This window comes from Eleutherodactylus coqui, chromosome 1 (assembly GCF_035609145.1).
Source record: "Eleutherodactylus coqui strain aEleCoq1 chromosome 1, aEleCoq1.hap1, whole genome shotgun sequence".
Taxonomy (NCBI): domain Eukaryota; kingdom Metazoa; phylum Chordata; class Amphibia; order Anura; family Eleutherodactylidae; genus Eleutherodactylus; species Eleutherodactylus coqui.
Genome location: NC_089837.1, coordinates 238,189,114 through 238,214,802, shown reverse-complemented (window position 1 = coordinate 238,214,802; position 25,689 = coordinate 238,189,114). Strand labels below are relative to the sequence as shown.

Sequence of the window (25,689 nt, the reverse complement as noted above, 5' to 3'; positions counted from 1 at the left end):
CCCTATTGCCCCTCCTGCAGTTTCCTGCAGCCAGCAGTACCGCACTGTCTTGAGTCCAGGATGACACGCGGACAGGCGTCGGCCAGAGCCACATACCAAGTGCGCTGTCGCCACACGACAATATTTGCATCCAACAGAGAATACGGGTTGAGCCTCGCCTGTTGCCCCTCCTGCAGTTCCCTGCAGGGATTCTTAGCGCAGTGTCCGTATCCAGGATGACATGCGTTCAGGGGCCGGCCACAGCCACATACTATGTGCGCTGTCGCTACAGTACGAGATTACATCCGGCCGGAGAATATCTCGTTTTATGGACAACAATGTTCGATCTAGTTGCCAGCATGGCTCAGGCCTTGCTGAGATCTGCTACCCTTCATGTGGAATGAGTACCCGCACTGGAAGTCCCTGGACTCATCTCTCACCGGGTGGAGCCTTGCCTGTTGGTACCTCTCCGGTTGCCCCTCCTGCAGTTCCCTGCAGGCAGTTTTAGCGCAGTGTCCGTGTACTCGACACGTGGACAGGAGCCGGCCAGAGCAACGGATTATGTGCAGTCTCGCTACAGGCATCCAGCCGGAGAAGATCTTGTCTTGCAAACTTATTGCAGCATGTCTCCAGCCGTGCTGATGCCTGTAGTATCCTTCATGTGGCAGGCGTACTCTCACAGGGAGTCCCCGTACTCCTCGCTCCCCAGGTCTGCTTCACACCGGGTGGAGCCTTGCCTGTCAGTATCTCTCCGGTTGCCCCTCCTGCAGTTCCCTACAGGCAGCCTTGGCGCGGTGTCCGTGTGCACTATGACACGTGGACAGGAGCTGGCCAGAGCCACATATTATGTGCGCTCTCACTACAGGCATCCAGCCGGAAAGAGATCTCATCTTGTAAACTAATTGCAGCATGGCTCCGGCCATGCTGATACCTGTGGTACCCTTTATGTGGAAGGAGTATTCGCACAGGGAGCCTCTGGACTCATCGCCACTCAGGCCTGTGACAGACCAGGTGAGCCTTGCCTAGCGGATAGCTCACTGAGGGGTGCTGCCTGCGGTTCTCTGCTGGCAGCCTTGACGCTATGTCCGTGTCGATCACTGCAGGCAATAAGCACGTGCCATGTGCGCTCTCGATGCAGTACAAGATTACATCCAGCCATATTCAGACTGTTTATCAGCAGTACTCCGGGCCTGCTGACATCGGTAGTTCCTTCCTTAGGGAAGGAGTACTAGGCACAAGAAGTCCACGGACATATTGCTTCTTTCCACACTACGGAATGGGGAAGCTGTACCTGACAGCTAGCTTCCCTATGGTGGCCCGTCTGCACAGTCCTTGCAGGCAGCTTTAGCACTTTCCTCACTTACAGGGGTAGACGCGGGCTGGGGCCTCCCGGAGCCACATACTATGTACACTCACACCACTGTGTGGGAGGGACATCCAGTCAGGATAGTGGTAGGCTGGAGGGTGCCTCCTCCAACAGAGTGCTGGGGGCGGTAGATCTATCTACTAGCTCTCCTCCAATCAGCTCTGACATGCTGATTCAATATGGGTCCAGTCCTTCTCCTGGCAGCCTCTGAACCAAACCAGCATCCGTGGCTTTCTTGGAGGCCAGTCAATGCGGACGTGGGTCACTCAAGTTGAACGGGCCTCGCATTCTCCCCTATTATGCATGTCAGGGCTGCTGCCGTTAGGAGTACTCTGAGGTCAGAGCGGTCTGCGACTTCACTCCTACAGCATTTCTCCACGTAGCCTTCCTACACAGGTAAGAGCACCGTTGGGGAGACCAAGCATTTAATCAAACGGAGTTAGTAGCGTGCTGCGATCCCCCTGCAGGATTGCTAGCAGGAGACTATGAGATGGTATACACTTAATACTGTTTTCAGTTCTTAGCACTCGTCTTCCCAACTCTAGAGGATTTTGCGGAAGGACCAGCAAGGCTCACATCTGGCAACTAGGTCCCTTGTCAAGGGGCCCCAGCTATTTGGTTTCATTCCCTCTTTCTTATGGTACTGATGTCACGTTCAGCTCGCCCGGTGTACTCATCTCTCTGCTAAGCAGGATGCGCTATTGGGCGGAGGTTCTTCGGTCACCCTGAGTCTCCGCTGTTGCTCCTGACCACATTGGTGGAGCCAAAATTTCTAGACGGGTGCCTTATTCTGACAACACTGGCGGAGTCTTGGTCTTTCTGTGGGAGTTTCCCCGCACTGGCACCGCTTTGCGGCAGTGCAGGGACACCATATGTTCAGGCTGTTTTACGGCAATATTTCTAGAACGGGTGCCTCGTGGAAGCTCCTCATCGGGAGCTCCCCTTTTTTCTCGGTGGTCGGCTGGTTCTCGGACCCCTTTTTGCTCTCTCTAAGCATGCGGGATGTCTAGACACCTATTTGCAGTTGGAGCTGATGTCGCTTCTTTACATGCGGCTGCTTATGTATTCCTACCCCTTGGGTACTGCTCTTGAATGTCTCAAGGTCGAAGCCGTGCGCCCCAATGATATGGGCGAGAAAGAGATTTTAGGTAAGTTCTTTACAAAATCTAGTTTTTTCGGACTCGGTCATCCAAACGATGTTTAAGGCTAAGAAGCCGTCCTCATCGACAGCTCGTCCTTTGGTGCCAGGATGGGCTGGAGATGGGGCTCAGCCTCAGTTCCCTCAAGGGACAGATTGCCGTCTTGTCTGTTCTTTTTCAGTGCCCCATGGCATCCAGGTCAGCTGTGCGCACTTTCCTGCTGCAACCCCGTTTCACTCCCCGATACCACCTTGGGATTTGAATCTAGTCTTGGACGCCCTACAGGATCATCCGTTCGAACCATTAGCAAGGGTACCATGGCAGTTATAATCCTGGAAGGTAGCCTTACTGGTGGCGGTTGCGTCCCAACGATGGGTCTCCGAGGTCACGACGAAGCCACCTTTTACAGGGTTCCACCAGGATGAGGTTGTATTGCATCTGGTTCCTTCTTTCCTCTCCAACGTGGTGTTGTCTTTCCATATCAATGAGCATGTGCTGCCATTGCTCTGTCTGGTGGCAGTCCACCCAAGTTGACAGGCTCTGCACTCTTTAGACCTAGTGCGAGCTCTGAAGATCTATATGGAACAAACTTCGTCATTCCGACGCCCTGATTCTCTATTCGTGATACCGGAGTGTCCAAGTTGTCATCTCGCGCTGAATCCGCTCGGTGCTGGTTGAGGCCTCCCGGGCTATGGGTAAGACACCGCCATTTTCGGGTGACAACACACTCTGCCAGGACGTTATGAGTCTCATGGGCGGTCGGCAATAGTGCCTCCGCCTCGCAAGGGTGTAGAGTGGCTCCTGGTCGACCCTACACACTTTCTCTAAATTCTACCAAATTCACACTTTTTGCGTCAGCTGACTCTCTGCTAGGCAGAAGGTTACAGAAGGCTGTAAACTGACCGTGTGTGTTGGGGATTTTCCTTTTTCCCTCCCTCGGGGACTGCTTTTGAACGTCCCAAGGTCTTTGCTGTGTCCACCAATGACACGAGCGAGAAAAGAGGATTTTTTTTACTCCCGTAAAATCTTTCCTGTCTCGTCATTGGGGGACACAGCACCCACCCCTTATTTATGACACCATTTTTTTGTCCTGACCAGGACCCTGGTTCTGTAAGTTTCACATGGTGCTGTGCTTTCATTACAGTTAGAAATATGACACAAAGGTTCTAACACTTGTTGTTTTTTCCATTCCTGCATGGCTGCTCCTACTGCTGGCATACAAACTGATTAGCTGGGTGTTGGCAGGGAGGGATATAGCCAGCGGGCGGAGCTAACACTTTTGTGCTTAGTGTCGCCTCCTAGTGGCACTAGCTATATTCCATGGTCTTTGCTGTGTCCCCCTAATGACGAGACGAGAAAGATTTTACGGTTATGGTTTTTGAAATGCGGAGATGAAAAATCATTTGTTGCAATTGCCAGACACATGTCCATAACCCCACCTATGGTTTTGGAATGGGATTTCCAACAAGCTGCTATAGATGTGAGGGTCAGGTGCCCACTTACTTTTGGCAGTGTAGCATATCATTTGAACTTGTCACAACTGGTGAAGATAATAGATAATAAAGGCAGATAGTCATTGCAATATCGCATGCATCTTGCATCAAGCTCCCATAGCTAATATCATGCTGACAACAGCAAAGTACATTGCATATATTAATGATGCCGCTCCATTAGCAGATGAAGGATTGTATACCATATCGAGTACTACTGCTTTATTCATTTCTATGGTCTTCAGAGAAGAATGACTAGACACGGCAATTACAATGATATCTCCTGTGGTAATGTAGCTGTACCAGATGATTGCAGATGTATTTTTATACTGTTGGCACACAATGCTGTCTTCCCTTAGGCTCTTGGTTATTGTGCATGCTTCCTTGGTTTTGTCTGCTCTTATAAGAGAAATGCATATGTTGTTGCTAGAATCTATATATTCATTGGAACATGTATAATTCTATATGGTGTATTTATGAATTATCTGAAAATATTGTTTTACAAAACACTGTGGCTGACAGCTTCCTAAAGTCTAGTTTATGGGTTTTTAAGAGAAACTGTCTGCAGAAAATAGGCATATAACCCGGTCCCACAGTATGAATCGGCTTAGCAGCAGGGTAACCTACATGTTTAAAGCAGAACTGAGTGATTTGGCAAATCGCTCAGTTCTGCTTAAAACATGTATGTTACCTTGTTGCTAAGCTGATTCACACTGTAGGGCCGGGCTATATGCCTATTTTCTGCAGACGGGTTCCCTTTAATGTCTGCCAAAGCTATTCTAGCCAGAACACTAAAATAGTTTTAGAGGGGTTATCTCTTGAAGGCCATTCATGTTCATGTGTTCCACTACGGCATATAGAGATCTGAGCTGGGGAGGTGGTTCCCTAGCACGGGACCTCCATCTATGAGCTGGGAGAGAGCTGCACTGTACAAGTGACTACTGCTTTGGCAACTTGAATCATCCATGTAGTATTACTTGGTGGCCATTCAGATGAATCAATATAGTAGCATAGTATGCAAGGCTGAAAAAGTCAAATGTCCATAAAGTGTCCCCCGCCCCCTTGTTGATCCAGAGGAAGGCAAAAAAAAAAAAGAGAAAAGGTTCCTCCCCGACTCCATAATGGCGGCAGAATGTTCCCTGGATCAACATTTGAAAGTTCCTACCTGACTCCAAGACCGTTTAATACATTTCTCCTGTAGACTTTTCCTGCCACAGATAACACCACAGCTGATGCACATGGACATTTGGCCATGGACTTCACTCTGTGTATTGCAAAGGGTAAAATTCACAGCATTTGCGTATGAGCATGCTAGTTATCTAAACGCCATCTTCTAGCATAAAATGTATGCGTTTGTAGAGAGGCCTTTCTCTAATGCTATGTTGAAATGTGGAATGCTTCTGCCATCCCAGGAGTAGACACTTGAGCAGAGATCCAGATGTTGCTCAGGGTTTATGCTCCACACGGCTGACAGAAAGGAGTTATTTGATAGACCTTTGACTCGTACACCTGGAGTCACTTTCGGGATTGGAAAATGTCCAGAGAATCTTCTTACTTTTTTTTCCTCCATTAGAAATAAACTTGCAAGTGGGGAGTCTCATACGCCAACTAAAATGTCAGGGAACCTTTTAAGGTGAGCTGATTGGCATTTGGGCAAACTGCTAGACACTGACTCCGGGCAACCCCGTGAGTTCTACATCCAGAGCTATAAAATGAGTGATGGAATAATGTCTGCACAGCGCCATTTCTCGTGTTGGAAGGCAGCTACCCTCTTAGTCAATAGGCCTTGTAACGTGACTAGGGATGTAAACCAAACCAGAGTACCCATGTACATACAGCTGCATGACCTATAATAACACCCATGTGGTGCTCCCCACAAGGAGAACATTACACCCTCTGGACTCGCGTTGATGGCCTTTCACCTTTCCAACCAGAACCTTACTTTGCACGGATAAGGTGCAAGAACCCCAAAACAGCTGTATGTATATGGGTGCTCTGGTTTGGCTTACAGTCTTAGCCATGTTACAAGGCCTCTTAAAAGGTTAGATATTGACCCATAGTGTAGTTACTTTCTAGTACCGTGATGGCGAACCTATGACACAGCCGCTCACTCCATTAGTGAATACTCGCAGGGGCCGTGGCTCCCCTGCTGGTATTCACTAACCAGCACTACTACCAGCGCTGATCCCGGAGCCCCCCCCCCCCCCCGTCCCACAACGTCTCCTACCTGTTGGTTCCGTGAAAGCGTCTGGGGGACTAGGCGTCCTACAGCACACTGACGTCACAGTGTGCACCAGGATCATCTCTGCTAGCGGCGCGCCAGGCACAGGAGGAGCAGAGCTTCTAGGAGGTAAGTACATGGGTCTTTGGTGCACTGCCACTGCCGGGGGGCCGCTGTGGGGGTCGTCGTCTCTGCCAGGGGGGCCGCTGTGGGGGTCGTCGTCTCTGCCGGGGGGCCCGCTGTGGGGGGTCGTCGTCTCTGCCGGGGGGCCCGCTGTGGGGGGTCGTCGTCTCTCCCGGGGGGGGGGGGGGCCGCTGTGGGGGGGTCGTCGTCTCTGCCAGGGGGGGGGGGCCGCTGTGGGGGGTTGTCGTCTCTGCCGGGGGGGGGGGCGCGCTGGGGGGGTCGTCGTCTCTGCCGGGGGGGGGGGCCGCTGGGGGGGTCGTCGTCTCTGCTGGGGGGGGGTCGCTGGGGGGGTCGTCGTCTCTGCTGGGGGGGGCCGCTGTAGGGGGCACCGTGACCGCTGGGGGCTCATCATTACTGAGATAAGTGAGGGGGATGCTGTGGGGGGCGCTGTCACTGCTGGGGGCTGCTGTAGGGGGGCCACTGTGGGGGGGGGGGGGCACTGTCACTGCTGGGGGCCGCTGTGGGGGGCACTGTTGCTGTGGGGGGCACTGTCACTGCTGGGGGCCGCTGTGGGGGGCACTGTCGCTGCTGGGGTCGCTGTCGCTGCTGGGAGCTGCTGTGGGGGGCGCTGCCGGTGGCTGCTGTGGGGGGCACTGTCGCTGCTGGGGTCGCTGTCGCTGCTGGGAGCTGCTGTGGGGGGCGCTGTCGCTGCCGGTGGCCGCTGTGGGGGGGCAGTTACTGCTGGGGGCTCATCATTATTGAGATAAGTGAGGGGGAGCAGCGAGAGGGGCGCTGTTGCTGCTGGAAGCCGCTGTGTGTGTGTGTATGGGGGGGGGGGGGCGCTGGCGCTGCTGGGGGCCGCTGTAGGGGGGGCGCTGTCGCTGCTGGGAGCTGCTGTGGGGGGTACTGTGACCGCTGGGGGCTCATCATTACTGAGATAAGTGGGAGGCAGCGAGAGGGGCGCGGTCGCTGCTGGGGGCCGCTGTGGGGGGGCAGATACTGCTGGGGGCTCATCATTAGTAAGATAAGTGAGGGGGAGGCAGCGAGAGGGGCGCTGTCGCTGCTGGGGGCCACTGTGGGGGGGGGGGGCAGATACTGCTGGGGGCTCATCATTACTGAGATAAGTGAGGGGGAGGCAGCGAGGGGGGCCGCTGTCGCTGCTGGGGGCCGCTGTGAGGGGGCAGTTACTGCTGGGGGCCGCTGTGAGGGGGCAGTTACTGCTGGGGGGGCCCCTGTGTGTGTGTGTGGGGGGGGGGGGGGGCGCTGTCGCTGCTGGGGGTTGCTGTGGGGGGCACTATGACCGCTGGGGGCTCATCATTACTGAGATAAGTGCGGGGGAGGCAGCGAGAGGTGAGGGCCTGTGCTATGCGTGTTTTGGATTTCTTATATATCGCGACTAGAGATGAGCGAACGTACTCGTTTCGAGTAATTACTCGCCCGAGTACCGCCATTTTCGAGTACTTCAGTACTCGGGTGAAAAGTTTCGGGGGGCGCCGGGGGGCGGGGAGAAGCGTGGCGGTGCGGGGGGTAGCAGTGGGGAACAGGGGGGAGCCCTCTCCCCCCCCCACTCCCCACTGCTACCCCCCCGTGCCGCCACGGCGCCCCCCGAATTTTTTCGCCCGAGTACGGAAGTACTCGGAAATCGCGGTATTCGGGCGAAAAAGGGGCGTGGCCGAGCACGTTCGCTCATCTCTAATCGCGACTTTGTTTTTTTTCTTGAAGTGACACACCACCCGAGTTATGCTTGTTTTTTTGATGAATTTTGACACCAAGAGCTCAAAAGGTTGCCAATCACTGTTCTAGTAGGTGGCGTTGTGAAGGATTTATTCCATCACTCACTTGTATTGCTTTTTCCCAGGAAGCATTGCATGGCCTGTAAGACTCCCTATACCAGTGGTGGCGAACCTATGGCACGCGTGCCAGAGGCGGCACGCAGAGCCCTCCCTACTGGCACGCGCCCCATCGGCCGCTCACCACTTGTGAATACCAGCAGGGGCCGCGGCTCCCCTGCCGGCATTCACAAACGGCACTGCTAGCCACGCTGATCCCGGCACACACTTCAGTGTGCAGCTGGAATCCCTCTTCCCCCTGCCCCGACGTCTCCTACCACTTGGTTCCGCCGGGAGGGGGAGGCGTCCAGCAGCGTGTGTGTCAGAGTGTGTGCTTGGAGCATATTAACACTTTCTTCCCCACTTCTGCAGCAATCAGCAATTCCCAGCAACCTGATTGGTTGTTTGGGTTGGCGGATTCACCAAACAACGAATCAGGTTGCTGGGAATTACCTATTGAGGCAGAAGTGGGTAAGAAGAAGTTAATATGCATGCCGGGACCATCGCTGACCAGAACAGGAGCTGAGCTTCCAGGAGGAGGAGGAGGTGGTAAGTATGTGGGTCTCGGGAGGGGCACTGTGGGGTGTCACTACTGCACTGGGGGCCGCTGTGGGGTGTCACTACTGCATTGGGGGCCGCTGTGGGGTGTCACTACTGCACTGGGGGCCGCTGGGGGGTGTCACTACTGCACTGGGGGGCCGCTGGGAGGGTGTCACTACTGCACTAGGGGGCCGCTGGTGGGGGGTGTCACTACTGCACTAGGGGGCCGCTGGGGGGGGGTGTCACTACTGCACTAGGGGGCCGCTGGGGGGGGGTGTCACTACTGCACTGGGGGGCCGCTGGGGGGGGGGTGTCACTACTGCACTGGAGGGCCACTGAGGGGGTGTCACTACTGCACTGGGGGCTACTGAGGGGGTGTCACTAGTGCACTGGGGGGCTGCTGGGGGGTGTCCCTAGTGCACTGGGGGGCTGCTGGGGGGTGTCCCTAATGCGCTGGGGGGTGTCCCTAATGCACTGGGGGGCGCTGGGGGGTGTCCCTAATGCACTGGGGGCCCCTGGGGGGTGTCCCTAATGCACTGGGGGCCACTGGGGGGGTGTCCCTAATGCACTGGGGGCCACTGGGGGGGTGTTCCTAATGCACTGGGGGCCACTGGGGGGGTGTCCCTAATGCACTGGGGGCCGCTGGGCGGTATCCCTAATGCACTGGGGGCTGCTGGGGGGTCACTATTATCGCTGTGGGGTGGGGGACACTATCACCCCTGGGGCGGCTGTGATGTGGGGGTCACTATCACCGCTGGGGCGGCTGTGATGTGGGGGTCACTATTATTGCTGCAGCGTGGGGGTCACTATTACTGCTGGGTGGGGGTCACTATTATCGCTGGGGGTGCTGGGGGGTGTCACTATTACTGCTGGGGGTGGGGGTCACTAATACCGCTAGGGCTGCTGTGTGGTGGGGGTCACTATTATCGCTCTGGGGGAGTCACTATTACCGCTGGGGCCGCTGTGGGGTGGGGGTCACTATTACCGCTGGGGCCGCTGTGGGGTGGGGGTCACTATTACCGCTGGGGCCGCTGTGGGGTGGGGGTCACTATTACCGCTGGGGCCGCTGTGGGGTGGGGGTCACTATTACCGCTGGGGCTGCTGGGGGGGTGTCACTATTATCGCTGGGGCTGCTGGGGGGGTGTCACTATTACCGCTGGGGCTGCTGGGGGGGGGTGTCACTATTACCGCTGGGGCTGCTGGGGGGGGTGTCACTATTACCGCTGGGGCTGCTGGGGGGGGGTGTCACTATTACCGCTGGGGCTGCTGGGGGGGGGGGGGTGTCACTATTACCGCTGGGGCTGCTGGGGGGGGGGGGTGTCACTATTACCGCTGGGGCTGCTGGGGGGGGGGGTGTCACTATTACCGCTGGGGCTGCTGGGGGGGGGGGGTCACTATTACCGCTGGGGCTGCTGGGGGGGGGGTGTCACTATTACCGCTGGGGCTGCTGGGGGGGGGGGGTGTCACTATTACCGCTGGGGCTGCTGGGGGGGGGGGTGTCACTATTACCGCTGGGGCTGCTGGGGGGGGGGGGGGTGTCACTATTACCGCTGGGGCTGCTGGGGGGGGGTGTCACTATTACCGCTGGGGCTGCTGGGGGGGGGGGGTGTCACTATTACCGCTGGGGCTGCTGGGGGGGGGGGGTGTCACTATTACCGCTGGGGCTGCTGGGGGGGGGGGTGTCACTATTACCGCTGGGGCTGCTGGGGGGGGGGGGGTGTCACTATTACCCTATTACCGCTGGGGCTGCTGGGGGGGGGGGTGTCACTATTACCCTATTACCGCTGGGGCTGCTGGGGGGGGGTGTCACTATTACTGCTGGGGGGGGGTGTCACTATTACCGCTGGGGCTGCTGGGGGAGGTGTCACTATTACCGCTGGGGCTGCTGGGGGAGGTGTCACTATTACCGCTGGGGCTGCTGGGGGAGGTGTCACTATTACCGCTGGGGCTGCTGTGTGGTGGGGGTCACTATTACCGCTGTGGGCGGTCACTATTACCGCTGGGGTATGTTTACATGTGGCGGAAATGGGCAGGGCTGTTTCAAAATAGACAGCGTGCAGATTTTGACTACTTTTTGGATGCGGAAATGCTGCAGAATTTTCCACAGAAATTTCCGCTGAGGACATTCTGCAGTATTTCTGCATCCAAAAAGCAGTCAAAATCTGCACGCTGTCTATTCTGAAGCGGCACTGTCCTTTTTAGAACGACGGGGGTACAATCATACGTCGTGATAAGCCCCGCCCCCTGACGTGTTGGCACTTTGTGATAAATAAGTGGGTTTTAGATTGCAATTTGGGCACTCGGTCTCTAAAAGGTTCGCCATCACTGCCCTATACCCTCTTGGTCCTCTCCACAAGGGAAAACATTACCGCTCCTGACTTTATATGCAGAGGAAATTCCAAATTCCCATGTCAAGCCATATGTCTGGTGATCAGGGGGATGTGACGATGAATGTGCTCCGTTTGGGTAGACTGTGTGATGAGACCCAATTTAACATTAGAGACTGACATGGCTTACACCACAATGAAATATATGCAGCTTTCTTAGCACAGTCAATTTAATTAGTGACTTACAAATAAAGTAGGCTCATGGTAGCTTACCTCCTGTCTACACTCCTGCTTATTGGAGGCTGTAAATATCCCATTATGTGGGAAGCCGTGGATTTCTTTAATGTTTTAACAAATAGGTGTGGGATTTGTAGAGACCCGCTGTTCATAGAGCTGCTGCTCATTTCTCTTTGTTTTGTTTCTGACAAATTCCTCTTCAACATTAGAAACTAAATGATTCTGGCTGATGGCGCACCTTGTCACTATACAGCTGTACTTACCATATATGAGAAGTGCTGGGAACATGTACATTAAGAAAATGCCATTTTGCTCTTCTGTTGAAAGGCTTTTTTTTACTAATGGTGTGCCCCCTACGGCTGAGGTCAGAATAATTACAGTGCTTGCAGACCACAATGCCTTCCCAAAGGTTTGCAAAAAATGGTGCTCAAAGTAATCTGACATTATATATTTTTGTATTTTGTTTTAAGCCATCTCAAGAGGCCTGGAGAGTGCACAGTCGTCATGCAAATTATTGATGATAGCAGTTTTAATCAGTTGTCATGCCATGCAGCCTTCATGTGCATATATGTAAATACTGCAAAACTCATTATTGCCTTTTTGGGAGACACAGAATGTCAGACTGCACACTGTACAAATGCAGTACTGTGTTTTCCAGAAAATAAGACCTATCCCGATAATAAGCCATACCTTGATTTTCATGGGCAAGAGGGGGTCTTGAAATATAAGCCCTAGCCCTCCACGTAAAATAAGCCCTGGCTACACTACAGGGGAAAAAAACAATACTTACTAGTAGCTGGCGTTCGTGTCCCTTGCGCTGGGACTCCGTTTAGTCCTCGGCAGTGACAGAGCATTTCTTCCTGGTAGCAGGGATTGAATACCCCACCTCCAGCAAGCAATTGCTTTAATTGATTCAGTGAGCGCCACATCAGCGCTCGATTAACCAGTCACAGCAATTCATTGATGTAATTCAGTGAATGGCTGTGATTGGTTAATCAAGCGCCGTCTCTGATTGGCTGACGATGAACCAATCAGAGCAATCACTTGCTAGAGGCTGGGTATTTAAGCCCCGCTACCAGGAAGAAATGTCCTGTCACTGGTAGGGGAACCTGAACACTGGCTTCTAGGTGAGTATGACACACCCTGAAAGTAAGACTTTATTTTATTTTCAGAGGAAACATTGTACTCTAGATCAGGGGTTTCAAACTCCTTTTCACCAAGGGCCGCATCAGCCTTTATGGTTGCCTTCAAAGGGCCAGTTGTAAGTGTAAGACTATACGGTAATAGTGACTCCCATACTGGCTATGGTAGTAATAGGGCAGTGGTGGCGAACCTATGGCACGCGTGCCAGAGGTGGCACGCAGAGCCCTCCCTGCTGGCTTACGTGGCCGTCGGCCGCTCACCACGTTAGTGAATACCAGCAGGGGCCGCGGCACTCCTGCCGGCATTCACTAAGCAGCGCTGCTATGTGCACTGATCCCTGCCGCATATTAACTTTTTCTTCCCCCACTTTTGCTCTAATCAGCAATTCCAGCAACTTGATTGGTTGTATGGGTTGACTGATTCACCAAACAACCAATCAGGTTGCTGGAATTGCTGATTCGGGCAGAAGTGGGGAAGAAAAAGTTAATATGCATCCCGGCCACACTGACTCAGTGTGCAGCCGGGATCCTCCTCCCCTGACGTTTCCTACTTGCTTCCGCGAGAGCAATGGGAGGAGGCCAGTAGTAATAGTGACTCCCACAGTGGCCCCTATAAATGTCCCCTATATTGGTGGCCACAGTAGTAATAATGTCCCCAATTGTGGCTCCAGTAGCAATAGTGCCCCCTATATTTGCCCCAGTAGTATGTGCTCCCTATATTGGCCCCAGTAATAATAACAAACCCACTATTGGCCTCTTGCTGGACAGCATCGCTACAGGCACTCCCACTCATCCCTCCTGCAACCCTGGTCTGGTGGGGGTGGCAGCCACTGCTGAGTCTGTGACTGCTGACCTCTCCCCTCAGCGTCTGTGCTGTGTACGGCCTCCCTCACACAGGGCGTTTTCAGCAGCCTTTTCAGCCCTGTGCTAAACGCAGTACAAGGCTCCCATTCATTTCAATGGGGCTGCTCACACAGGGCTGAAAACGCTGCTTTGAAAAGTGCTGCGTTTTGAAAGCGCTGCATGTTTTATCTTTGGGCATTTTCAGCTGAGTCTCCCATTGAAATGAATGGGCACTGTTTTAAGCTGGGCTGAAAAGGCAGCGTTTTGCAAATGCCCTGTGTGAGGGAGGCCTACAGGAAGGCGCACACAGTGAGGGAAGAGGTCAGCAGTCACAGACTCTGCTCTTCTGCCACTGGGCCAGAGCTGCAGGCTGGGTGTGTGTAATGCCTGTAGTGATGCTGCCCAGATTCTGCCCATGGACCTTGTGTTTGACGTGGGGTCCAGATTATAAAGGGTGAACTTTTTTTTTTTTCTTCTTCTGGGTTCTCCTAAGACGTGACCCAATTGCCTTGAGGTTATAATCCAGTCGTTCTAGGCTCCATTCTCACCTGCTTTAGGCAGATCCATTGTCACCAAAGGATGTTTTTTGAGAATTTTCCCTTGTCTCTACTTACACACGCTAACAGTCATTAGGCCAACAGCTATCAGCCGTGACTGTTTGAAGCAAGTAGTCTTGCTATTTCAATAAGGAGAGCATGAAAGAAAGAGTCAGGCAGGTGGTGTATCGTCTGCGGATTCCCGTCAGAAATGCTGAGATGTAATGTCCTTACCTGACCTCGAGGTTGAAGTGCATTCTGGGTAATAGGTTATATAATTAACACGATATTCTCCCATGGTTTACGTTTTACAATACATTGCATGTCTCATAGTAATAATTGACATTTGTGTGTTTTTCTATTATTTTTAGGTCAGAAGACGTGCTTGCATCTTCATGGTATCTTTCCCTACCTGTATGTGCCATATGATGGTTATGGCCAGAAGGATCCAGATCGTTATCTCAGGCAGGTGGCATTTAGCATTGACCGGGCACTTAATGTGGCCTTAGGCAATCCGTCCGCCAACGTTCAACACGTGTTCAAGATCACCCTGGTTTCTGGAGTGTGAGTATACTTTCATGCACTTAAGCTCTATGTAGAAGCATGATGTAGTATGCATTTATTTCAGAGCGTACAGCCGTTTGTGATGTTCCAGAAGTGGGAATTTGTGTAGGACATGTCATGGTTATGTTTTGCTTTGTCTTCTGATGAGACGGGCGGCATCTGCTGAGCATGTGGAAGAGTGCTGACCTCTTCCTATCAGGATAAAGTATTCTCTATACAATTACAGGGAAACTTTTGGTTTGGGGCCACTTAAGGGTTTATATTACTGAGCTGCATGCCAAGAAGATATTAGGGCTTATAAGTGGATTTCGAATTGAGCAAACAAGTGTGATTTACTGAAAGTCTGTACAGACCAAGTCCTGCTCACCGCAGATAGTTGGTCACTGCAGAGCAGCCATGGATCCCCCATAGCCAGAGTCCACTTTCCATAATGCTCCCATAACCAAAGCCTGCTCTGAACGGTGTCCCAGAACAGAATCCGTCTGCAACACAATAGAACAACCTGTCAAGAGGACCTCCATATTTGAAATGACCGGTTTCCTTGATAAAAATTAACCTCCAGTTGTAAGTCTGCATGGGGGAGGGTCTGCTCGTACTAGTCACGACTTTCATTAAAAGGATATTCTGGGCTTTGACTGTTAATGACTTATTCTTATGTTGGGTCAGTAATAGTTGATTGCCAGAGATCTCAAGATCTCTGCTGATCCTCCAACCCGCTTTCAGTGCAGCACAGCTGGACGATCTCATTGGTGGTCAAGGCTGGAAGTATAATAGACAGCTTTACTCCCATTGAAATCAATGGGAGTGATGCCTGGTATTACGCTTTCAGCTCTGACGATTTTGATTTCAGTGGGAGCAAAGCAGTCTATTACACTTCTGGCCTAACCACGATTACATTCAGCCTCTCTGCACTAGCAGTGGGCCAGAGGATCAGCTGATTGGTGGGAATCCTGACTATCAACTATCCTGGGGATAAGTCATCAATAATAAAAACGCGGAACACCCCTTTAAAAATCTGCAGCAAAATTCACATGTCTAAGGTGAGAATTCTACAGTAAAAAACGCAAAGGAAACTGACTTGTCAGTTTTTGTGCCGAAAAGTTCCATAACATGTGGATGAAATTTGTTCTACTCTCACCTTGGTTTCCACCATCTCCTCTGTGTAGCAGTGCTGTAACATGTTGTGTTTTTTGGGGGGGCACAAAAAAACCCCAAAGCAGAATTTTGGCCTTTCTATGTGTTAGCATACCTTTTATGTCCTTGCTGTTGCTATTTGTCTCCTGCTCCCCCTAGACCTTTTTGCTCACATTTGGAAATAGATATTCACTGAAAAAGCCAAAAATTAAATACCAGATAGGCAGCAAAGCAGGCACAATAGCTGCAGAGCTGGCGCAATTGCCACAAGGCAGGCGCAATCGCCGTAAACCCTAATAAAATGCAGTTAGCCAGACTATATGGAGGTGCTACTTGTTTAATGCAGACTAATGTGCACTCACCCACTCAACCCAGCCCAGATTGGGGAGGAGCGACTGCAAATAAACATAGCCTACAGATGTGAACGATACCAAAGAGGCCAGCCAAAGGTGGATGTGGCCCACCATACAGGATATCAACTCACTGATATAGCAGTGGGTTGCCCTGTATCTCCAAATTAGAAATAGAGCCTACAAAGGGGAAAGCATGCCAAAAGAGGAGGCTACAGTTCCATATAAGGAATAGTGTTACTTCTCCTGCACATACATGACTGTTTATTCTGAAAAGTCATCTGAAAGCTTAGGTACACTGTGGGGACGGGACGGGCCTTCCAATAGGTGGCAGTGTGGAAGTATTACTCCATCTCCCTATTTGCATATTATTCAGAGGAGCATGAATGGCCATTTGAGTCTCCTCACTCACCGTCTAGGTGTCTCTCTGAGGAGAAAACGTAGAGTTTCTGACCCCCCCCCCCCCACCCCTTCTCGTCCCTTGCCTCTCACTAGCAAAGCCAGGCTGCTACTGTACACTAATGAAGGGCAAATACCCTGAAACAACTGTCTGTACATGGAGTCTGGCTTTGCTTTTAATTCCCAGTCATTGTTACAAGGCTTGTATAAAAAGTCTGACTTTGGCTTAAAAGGAATGCTGCCTTCTAATAGGTGGCACTGTTGAGGTATTATTCCATTTTCCTTATTTGCATATTACCCAGAGGAGCATGAATGGCCTTTTGAGTCTCCTCACTCACCGTCTAGGTGCTCGCCCTAAGGAGAAAAGATAGCGTTTCTGACCTCTTGTCCTCTTGTGTACACACTCTTAGCGGTGACGTCAGCACTTGTGCAGTTGCTTAAAAGACTGTCGGCCCGTGTAAAAGGGCCAGAAGGTTGCCTGTCTATGGGCACTGCGATATCCCACGGTGAATCACTGCTGCTGGAGCCAGCATATATATCTTCACGGAGAATTGCCGCAATGTGCAGCATGCTACGATATGCCGTCTGCGAGTGGAGAATCTCTATGATCCTCCGCTCGTAGACTGGGGCTGCCGTGCATTGCGTTCTCCGTGGCCGGATTATCGCTGCAGAGAACACAGTGCAAAAGCGCCCATGGACAGGCAGCCCAAGGCACGGTAGTGGTCAGTCATAGTGACTGTTCAGGTAAAATTAGGCTTTATGTTTTTCGGATTAAAATGATACATTTTAAGTTTTGTTTAAAGCTACGGCTGCACAAAAAGTTGTCGCAACTCAATCGCTATAAAGGAGGTCTCAACTAGTTAAGACTGCGTACATATATTCAGCTAGATCTTCCCTTTTTCTATTGTCCACCTGCATAAAAATTGTATTGCATGTAAACACAATTGTGTTAGTCTTTTCCTGTAGGCTGACCGTTGTCAACACGCACTTTATTATTACACTACAAAATCTAGATTTCTTTATATTGTTGAGTACAGCCACACAGTCTTTTTGACACTTATTCTATATTCTAAAAAAGATGCCATAAATTAAATGCTTTTATTTGACATTTTTGGGTCAAACCTTATGTGGTGTGTATTTTGTTTTTGTTTTTTTTTCTGTACAGAAGCTTATGGGAAAATGGCAGAAAACCATGCCACAGAGCATGCTGTAATTTTGATAAAACAGCATGGATCAAAAAGGCAACCAACAAACAAAAAAAAAAGCTCACCAAAAGTGAGAAAAAAAGCCAATGAATATTCAGTTTGTAGTGTGTTTCATAATTCCCTACTGATCTGCATCTCTCGTTTTGGATGCCTCTTTTTACTGTGACATCAGCCTTAAAAGGGGTTCTGACATGAAAAAAAAAAATTTACTCACCTTGCCTGGCCAGGACCGATCGCCAGGCATGTCCCCTCCATCGGGCATCTTCTTCTGCAGCTTCTTGAAGCAGAGCTGGAGCGTTCAAAATGACCGCTTACTGCTCTGCTCCGTCCTTCAGCCACTTCTGAGGTGAACGGACAGGCGCTACGTCACAAGCAGTGCTTGCTGTCGGCGGCCCGTTTGTCCTGGCTGAACTCCAAGTTCTGCACGTGCGCAGTGGAGAGGCGGCCCATCCTGGCTCCTGTCAGAGGGCACCTGTCGCCTGCGTGCAATCCCGGAGGGGGGCGGCCCGTCCTGGCTCGTCGGAGGAAGCTGAAAGCCTGCTGGGAGATGAGCCCGCTGCATAACAACAGAACAAAAAGGTAAGCATTAGGTTTTTATGCTTTAGCATGCCAAAAATCGTGGGTTCCCTGTGTCCATTGGGCAGACCAGGGAACAATGGCTGGTAAAGCATAAAAACATTATTTGCGTCAGAACCCCTTTAAGGGCTTTTTACACGGGACGATTATTGCTCAAAATCAATGCAAACCAACAAAATTGAGCGATAATCATTCAGTGTGCATCACAGAAGGGGAAATCAAGAATTAAAAACAATCACAGAAAATGGCCGTTATTTACTGTCTGAGGAATGCATATAGATGCATCCTCCTCTCACCATGCAGGTAGCTGACTACCAAATGGAGGAGCCAATAACACCTGTGCAGGGCACTGATAAAACAGCCACTCACACTGCCTCCTGATAATGAGGGGGGTGGGTGCTTGGTGTATACTCCCACACATAGTGGATACAGGGTGCCAGACCATTCTGATATATGTAGTTCACCATGCAGACCAGCAACCTATTAATGATGCCATAATAATTCAGCGGGTTACCCTGCATTTCCATCAGAGAACCACATTGGTACTGCCACCCTGGGCTACCTGCATGGTGAGAGGAGGATGCATCTATAGGCACTCCTTAGTCAGTAAGTAACTGCCATTTTCTGTGATTGTTTATAATCGTTCAGTGTTAATTAAAAAAAAATGTTTATTATTAGTTCACTTTTCATTATCGCTGACTTTTACCCAGCATAAAAAACATTGCTGCATCGTGGGCTTCTTATTCCGTGTAAATGCTCACATAGAAGGTGAAGCGCTGAGCAAGAAGCCCGTGATCCAGCGGGGAAGTCTGCCTGTCTAAATATTCTGCACGAGTGCCAACGACCTTAGCGGTGACATCCTCGCTCGTACAGACGTGTAGCTGACCGTCGTCCTGTCTAAATGGGACATTAGATTGCATATCAAGTTTCATGCTGCTTTTGTGACTACCTGGTTAGGACATCACTGTATGATTATATTTGTACACGTTTAATTTGGAACAGCCTATAAATTCAGTTACAGAGGATTGGAACTGGTGATTTAGTCTTGAATTCTATTACCTTCTAAGAGTGCATTCTGTGTTTTTATGTAGCCCCTTCTATGGATACCATGAAAAGGAAAGTCATTTTATGAAGATCTATCTGTACAATCCATCCATGGTTAAAAGGTAAGTGTTTGATATGCCAGTGCTTCGGCCTTGCTGACATTTGGTCCATCAGGACAGTAAATGACATCATATGCTCATCCTGATTTATCTGTATAGGTGAACTGTAGGTACAGGAGCACATTGAGGTGGATCCCGTTTCCAGTTCATATATTGGGGCAGATATTTTTTCCAATATGAAAATGATTCTCTCAGTAGGCTGTACCATCCCATACTGATCTTCACTGGTCTGAATGCTGGGACTTGTTCACACAGCAGATGTTTGTGCAGATTCCTCACCAAATCTGCATCCCATTCAAATGAATGAAAATCCACATGGCTGTCTTCACAATGTGGATTTTTTTAACCCCTTAAGGACCAGGTTGTTTTGTACCTTAAGGACCAGACACTTTTTAGGGATTTTACCCATGTGGCGATTTTACTGCTCCATTTTTTTTCCTTTAGCTACCAAAATTATTTTTGCTGCGTTTTTTCCACGTGACATATTGGACTATTTTTTTAATATCTTTTTCACTGACTTTTTTTTCCGTTTTTTAGTTTTATTGGGGGTAAAATGCTAAAAAAAAATGATATTTTTTTTAACATTTATAGTTTTTTAAAAAATTATTTTTATATTTACACTAAAATAAAGTAAGAAAATGGGTTCCTCTATTTATTTCGGACGTTTTGATATATAGTATGTATGGTTTTGGTTTATAGGGCGCATACGGCGACGGTTTTTGTTGGCGTCTGCTTTGTGTTATTCTCTTTCTTTTGTATGTATTGTTGTTTTATTCTGTTATTTTGTTTTACTGATGTATGTAATTGTGTTTTTTACTATCTGTGCCCCCCATGACGTCATATAAGACCTCTGGGGGACACTCACTTTTTTTTTTTTTTTTAACTTTATTTGACATTTTCCCACTGTAGCTGGGCAGTCCATAGGACCCTCAGTTACAGGGGAAAGCAACCCCTGTGGTGACATTAGTCACCTGCAGAGCTGCCAGGGTCTAAGTCTGACCCTCCAGCTCTGCATAGCAGGGAATCCCGGAAGGTCACATGACCCCCCGAGGCTCCCGTAGTGAAAGTACTTCTTACTTTCACTTTGCCCCGACAGTGCTCATTGAGCACTGTACATCGGGGAAGCAGAAGGCAGGAAGGGTTAAAAACCCCTCCTGCCTTCTGCTCCAGGTTATCAGCTGTCACTAACAGCTGATAACCCGTTCCTGTCTGACTGATTGCAGAGGCAGGAGACTTAGAGCACCACCGTATTTTTACGATCGGTGGTCCTCAAAGCCCAGCACCAGCCGCCGTATATATACAGTGGCTGGTCCTTAATGGGTTAAATGCAGATTTGAAATTGGATCCTAGAAAATTCCACACGCAGAGTTTGCTAATTCACAAAGTCTAGATCTATGTGTTGATCGGTGTAAAAATGCACAACAGAAACATACGAGTTGGCTATGCGTTTCTGCTGCAGTTTCAGAGCCGGAATGTGTATGGAAAAATGTATCGCCCATTGGACCACAGCGATGTGATGGATCGTTGTGGCACCTTGACAGCCACGGTGGCCTGTGAAGCTCAACCTCTGGCTGAGCCTCCTAGGCTTTTAAATGGATTACTATACTGAAGTGGAAGAACAAAATATGGTGATAATCAAGTTCCCCATTGGGATAAAAAGTATAAAGAAAGCATTAAAAAAAAAAAAAAAAAATTTAATTAAAATGCCAAAACCCTACATCTCCTTTTTTGGGGCTCTTTCACACGGGCGTATTTTTCAGCAGTATTTTGTGAGCCAAAACCAGACGTGGAGAGACAGTATAATGGAAAGATTTGCATTTCTTCCGTATTTTGGGCACACTTCTGGTTTTGGCTGACAAAATACTGATAAAAAATACGCCCATGTGAATAAGGCCGCACTATGTAAAAACAAAAGTCAAAAAAATTACACGTGGTATCAATGCATTGGTAATGACCCAGAGAAAAAAGTTAGTATGTTATTTAACCCACAGAGTGCACGTCATGAAAAAGAAATATAATAAACATGGTGAAAATAGCTCATCTCGCCTTACAAAAAATGGAATAGAAAGTGATCAAAATGTTGCATGGATCAACAAATATTATGATTAAAAAGTACTACTCATCCCACAAAAAGGGGGAAAAAACCTTTCACAGCACCATTGACAAATAAGAAAAATTTCAGGGGTCTTTGAATGCAGCGATTTAAACAAAAATACACAGTGAAAAAGGTGCAAAAAAAAGCTTACACATATTTGTTATTGATATAATTGTACTGGCCTCCAGCATTAATTTAAGTTGCGTATCATCTATACTGCACAGTGAATGCTGTTAAAAATGTAAAAAAAAAAAGCCAAAATTGCAGATTTTGTTAATCTTGCCTCTAGAAAAAATTTGAATAAATAGCAATCAAAGTGTTTTATGTTCCCAAAAATTGGATAAATGAAGACTAGAGTTCATTCTGCAAAAAGTCCTCATAGAATGCCATTAATGACAAAATAAAAATGCTGTGTTTTTTTTGTGTACAAAAATAGTAAACGGAATATCACTGGAATTGTGCAGAACTGGAAAATAAGGTTATCACATTTAGGGTGGATTCACACGAGCGTGTTTGTGCGTACAGTTGTGCGCACAAGAACCTCTCCTATTAGAAACATTGGTTCCCTATGGTGTGTGCACATGTATGTCTTTTACAGGTGTGCAAACGCACGTCCCTGCAAAATATAGGACATATATGCACCATAGTTCCGTGGTGCGCGTCAGTATTCCCCAGCGGGGAGTAAAGAATCCCCTACCACAGCTGTGGCAGAGGATCGCGATCTTCTTCCATTGCTTTCAATGGGACCAGCACTTCTGCTGTCCCATTGAAAGCAATGCGCTGCTGGCAAGCCCTGTAGGGATTTCCGGGGAAGGGCTTTAAAAATAAGCAGCCGAGTGCTGCCTGTGATTGGTTGCTGCACTCTGGCCAGGTGCTGCCTGTGATTGGCTTTCATAGAACTCAATAAATGGCCAAGCACTTATTTTTAAAGTCCTTCCCTGAAAATCCCTGCAGGGCTTGCCAGCAGCCTATTGCTTTCAATGGGACTGCAGAAGTGCTGGTCCCATTGAAAGCAATGGGAGAACATCGCGATCCTCTGCCACAGCTGGGGATTTTTTACTCCCTGCAGGGATGAAGAAATCCTCTGCCACAGCTGTGACAGGGCATTCTTTACCCCCCCCCCCTTTTTTTTCTGGGTGGGTGGCCAGAAAAGATCTCCAGAGTGCACTTAATGACTGTCGCTCCTACAGACAACTAGGTCAATTAATGAAATGGGCGGACTACAATATCCAGAGAGGTTATTAAAATTGAGGTTGTTTAGTAAAAAGACAGCTTAGGTGCGACCTAATAACTATGTATAAATTTATCTGGGGACTATGCAGAGATGTCTCCCATCGTCTGCTTATACCCAGGAGTGTGACTAACAAACTTCTACACCAACATAGTAGCAGATTCTTTACTGTAGGGGCTCATTCACACTGGAGTATCCAATTTTAGTCTGCGAAATACGTTGCATTTTTACTGCTCGTATAAATGCATTTTTGCATACATATTCACTGTATTTTTTGATGTGCTAAAAAAAAAAATTGCAAGCGGACTCTATTTTTTTAAATCTTTTTTTAACCACTGTCTCCTTCTAACATGCGTGAAAACACAATAAGTACACGTGCAACTGCACATTTGTGTGTTTCACAATCCCGTGATACGGACCAAAAGTACGACATACTGCGTTTTTTATTTTTTCGTTCCTTTTGTGTGCAAAATATGTACGTCTGAATAAGCCAATGCAGTTTATGCTGCGTAATAATGGCTGAAAATATGCCCTTGTGGCTAATCCCTAACAGCAGTGAGACTGTAAAACTTGCTAAAGTCTAAGAGGGGCCTGGTCGCCTGTCTTAACAATATTACATGTTCTAGTCAGGATTGTTGATCCAGGGATTAGTCCGATTGCCAGATTGGAGTTGGGAGGGATCAACGTTGCAGGATAATAGGCTGAACTGCATGGACATGTGTCTATTTTCAGACTTCCATACTGTTACTATAAGGCCTCCCTCACACAGACGTTTTTGTACAGCGTTTAGTGCTGCCTTTTTCAGCGCGGCACTGAACGCTGTACAACGCTCCTATTCTTCAGTGCTGCATGTTCTAGCTTTGGCCGTCTTCAGCCCTGCGTCACCCATTGAAATGAATCAGCAGCGATTTCAGCACTGCTGAACACGTGGCACTACTTGGTGCCGCATTTTTGGCAGTGTTAACAGCACACCGATTTTTCAGGGAGGGAGGGGGCTTGAAATACAAGCCCTATCCCCGAAAATCAGCCCTAGCTACAAAACACTAGATGGGGGGGGAAAAAAAAAAATAGTCTTCCTAGCAGGTGCCATCTGAGTCCCTGCCGCTGATCTCTGGCACTGCTCCAGGGTTCCCCTGCACTGACAGATCATCTGTTGCTGGTAGCGAGGTTTGAGAATTCCACTTTCAGCATGAGATTGCTGTGATCAGTTCTCGGCGCTGGCTTGATGCACCAATCGTAGTCATTCATTGACTGTCTCCGCCAATGGGAGCTCTGATTGACTCTCTGCACTGGCTTCAGCCAATCACGGTAATCTCTTGCTGGAGGTGGGGTTCTCAAGCCTCGTTAGCAATAGATGATCTGTCAGTGCACGGGAAGGATGGAGCAGGGCCAGAGATCAGGGACAGGGCCCCGGGCACCTGCTAGGTGAACATTGCTTTTTTTTTTTTGGTTTGTTTTTTTTTTCAGCATCATTGGCTGTGTTTTCAGATGTGTCCTTTTTTTTTTTTTTTTTTAAATTTAAATAGGAAATGCAGCAGTTCGTCCATTGCAAAGAATCACAGCAGGAACAAAAGTAGAGAAACTTGGCCTTGCATATGATCTTACGTGAAGTTGAATAAAACATTTTTAAAAACCTTTTCAATCATTTTAGGCCGCCTGCAAACGGCCGGGTTGGATCCCCTGCGAAAATTCTCGCTGTGGGATCCGACCAGTGTCCCTGCAGGGACCAGTGCGGTCTCACCTGCTCCTCCGGCTCTGGGATGTGCCAGCTGCCGCCCTGCCGGTGCATGCGCAGAGCGGAGCCAGTGCGCCGGGAGTGAAATGGAACAATTCAATCCTATGCAGGTGGGCACTGGCGGAAATTCTGCAGGAAATCTCACCGCAAAATTTCTGCCCGTGTGCAGGGGGCCATAAGCTGATTTTTTTTTTTTTTTTTTAAAGCTTTGCTATGCTTTTAAAACCCTCAAATGCCTTATCATATATTTTTTATTGCAGCTTTTGTCCATTGACTTCAATAAATGATGTTTACACTTGCTATCACAAACATGGTTTTCCATTGAAGCTGCTCTACGAGCATTTCTTTAATGATAAACTCCTCAACGGGTACAGGAAGACGGCATGGATTTATCATGCAGTGTTTCCGCTGTTGTTGTTATTAACGAAGTGTGAACATACATTCATCACATGTAACAAACACATATATGTGATGATATATATATGTGATGAGGATTCGAATGTGATGTCATGTGGTAGTTTTGAACAGTTAGCATTGCACTTAGTAAAAAGTTACTGTTCTTGTAGATGCAGTTCTTTATCATAAGTCTTCCTTGTAATTTTCATTGTGTTTTTTTTCCCCTGCTGAATACATGAAGGGACAAAACAGCATTGCACATCCTGCATGTGAAGATATATTTAAATTTAACCCCTTAAGGACATGGCCTATTTTGGCGTTGAGGACCAAGCGCTTTTTTGGTATTTTTCCATCTCCATTTTTCAAAAGCCATAACTTTTTTTTTTATTTTTCCGTCGACGCGGCCATATAAGGGCTTGTTTTTTGCGTGGCGAGCTGTAGTTTTTATTGGTGCCACTTTTGGGTACATAGACTATATCGTAAATTTTTTTTTTTTAATAACAGGGAGAGAAAACGCATCAATTCTGCCATAGATTTTTTTTTTCTTTTTTTTACAGCGTTAATCATGCAGCATACATAACACACAAAATTTTTTCTGCGTGTCGGTACGGTAACAACGATACCAAAATTGTTATTTATTTTTTTAGGTTTTTACACTTTTTTTTGCAATAAAACCCCCTTTTTTTTTGGAAATCTTTTTTTTTTTCTCTATAGCTGCATTCAAAGTCCTGTAACTTTCTTATTTTTTATGTACGGAGCGCTCTGAGGGCTTATTTTTTGCGAGACCAGCTGTAGTTTTTACTGGTACCATTTTGGGGAATGTACGGCTTTTTTGATCACTTTTATTGCATTTTTTTGGGAGGCAAAATGCTACAAATTAGCATTTTGCCTCTGTTTTTTAGCGGGTTTTTTTATGCTTTTTGTCGTACAAACTAAAAAGCGTGTTCAACTTTTTGTACACGTCGTTACGGACGTGTCAATACCCAATATGTGGGGTTTTAATTTTTTTCCCCCTTTTTTATGCTAATATTAGAAAAAGCATAAAGGGTTTTAACTTTTTTTTTTTTTT

At 48.6% G+C, this 25,689-nt stretch overlaps 1 protein-coding gene across 1 annotated transcript in view; it reads left to right on the top strand.

Moving 5' to 3' along the window:
* REV3L (REV3 like, DNA directed polymerase zeta catalytic subunit) overlaps positions 1-25,689 on the top strand; it is a 242,726-nt gene that overhangs the window by 86,345 nt on the left and 130,692 nt on the right. The window contains exons 2-3 of the mRNA XM_066607067.1: positions 14,144-14,336; positions 19,092-19,166. Coding sequence (XP_066463164.1) covers positions 14,144-14,336; positions 19,092-19,166 — 268 coding nt within the window. The remainder of the gene's footprint in view (positions 1-14,143; positions 14,337-19,091; positions 19,167-25,689) is intronic.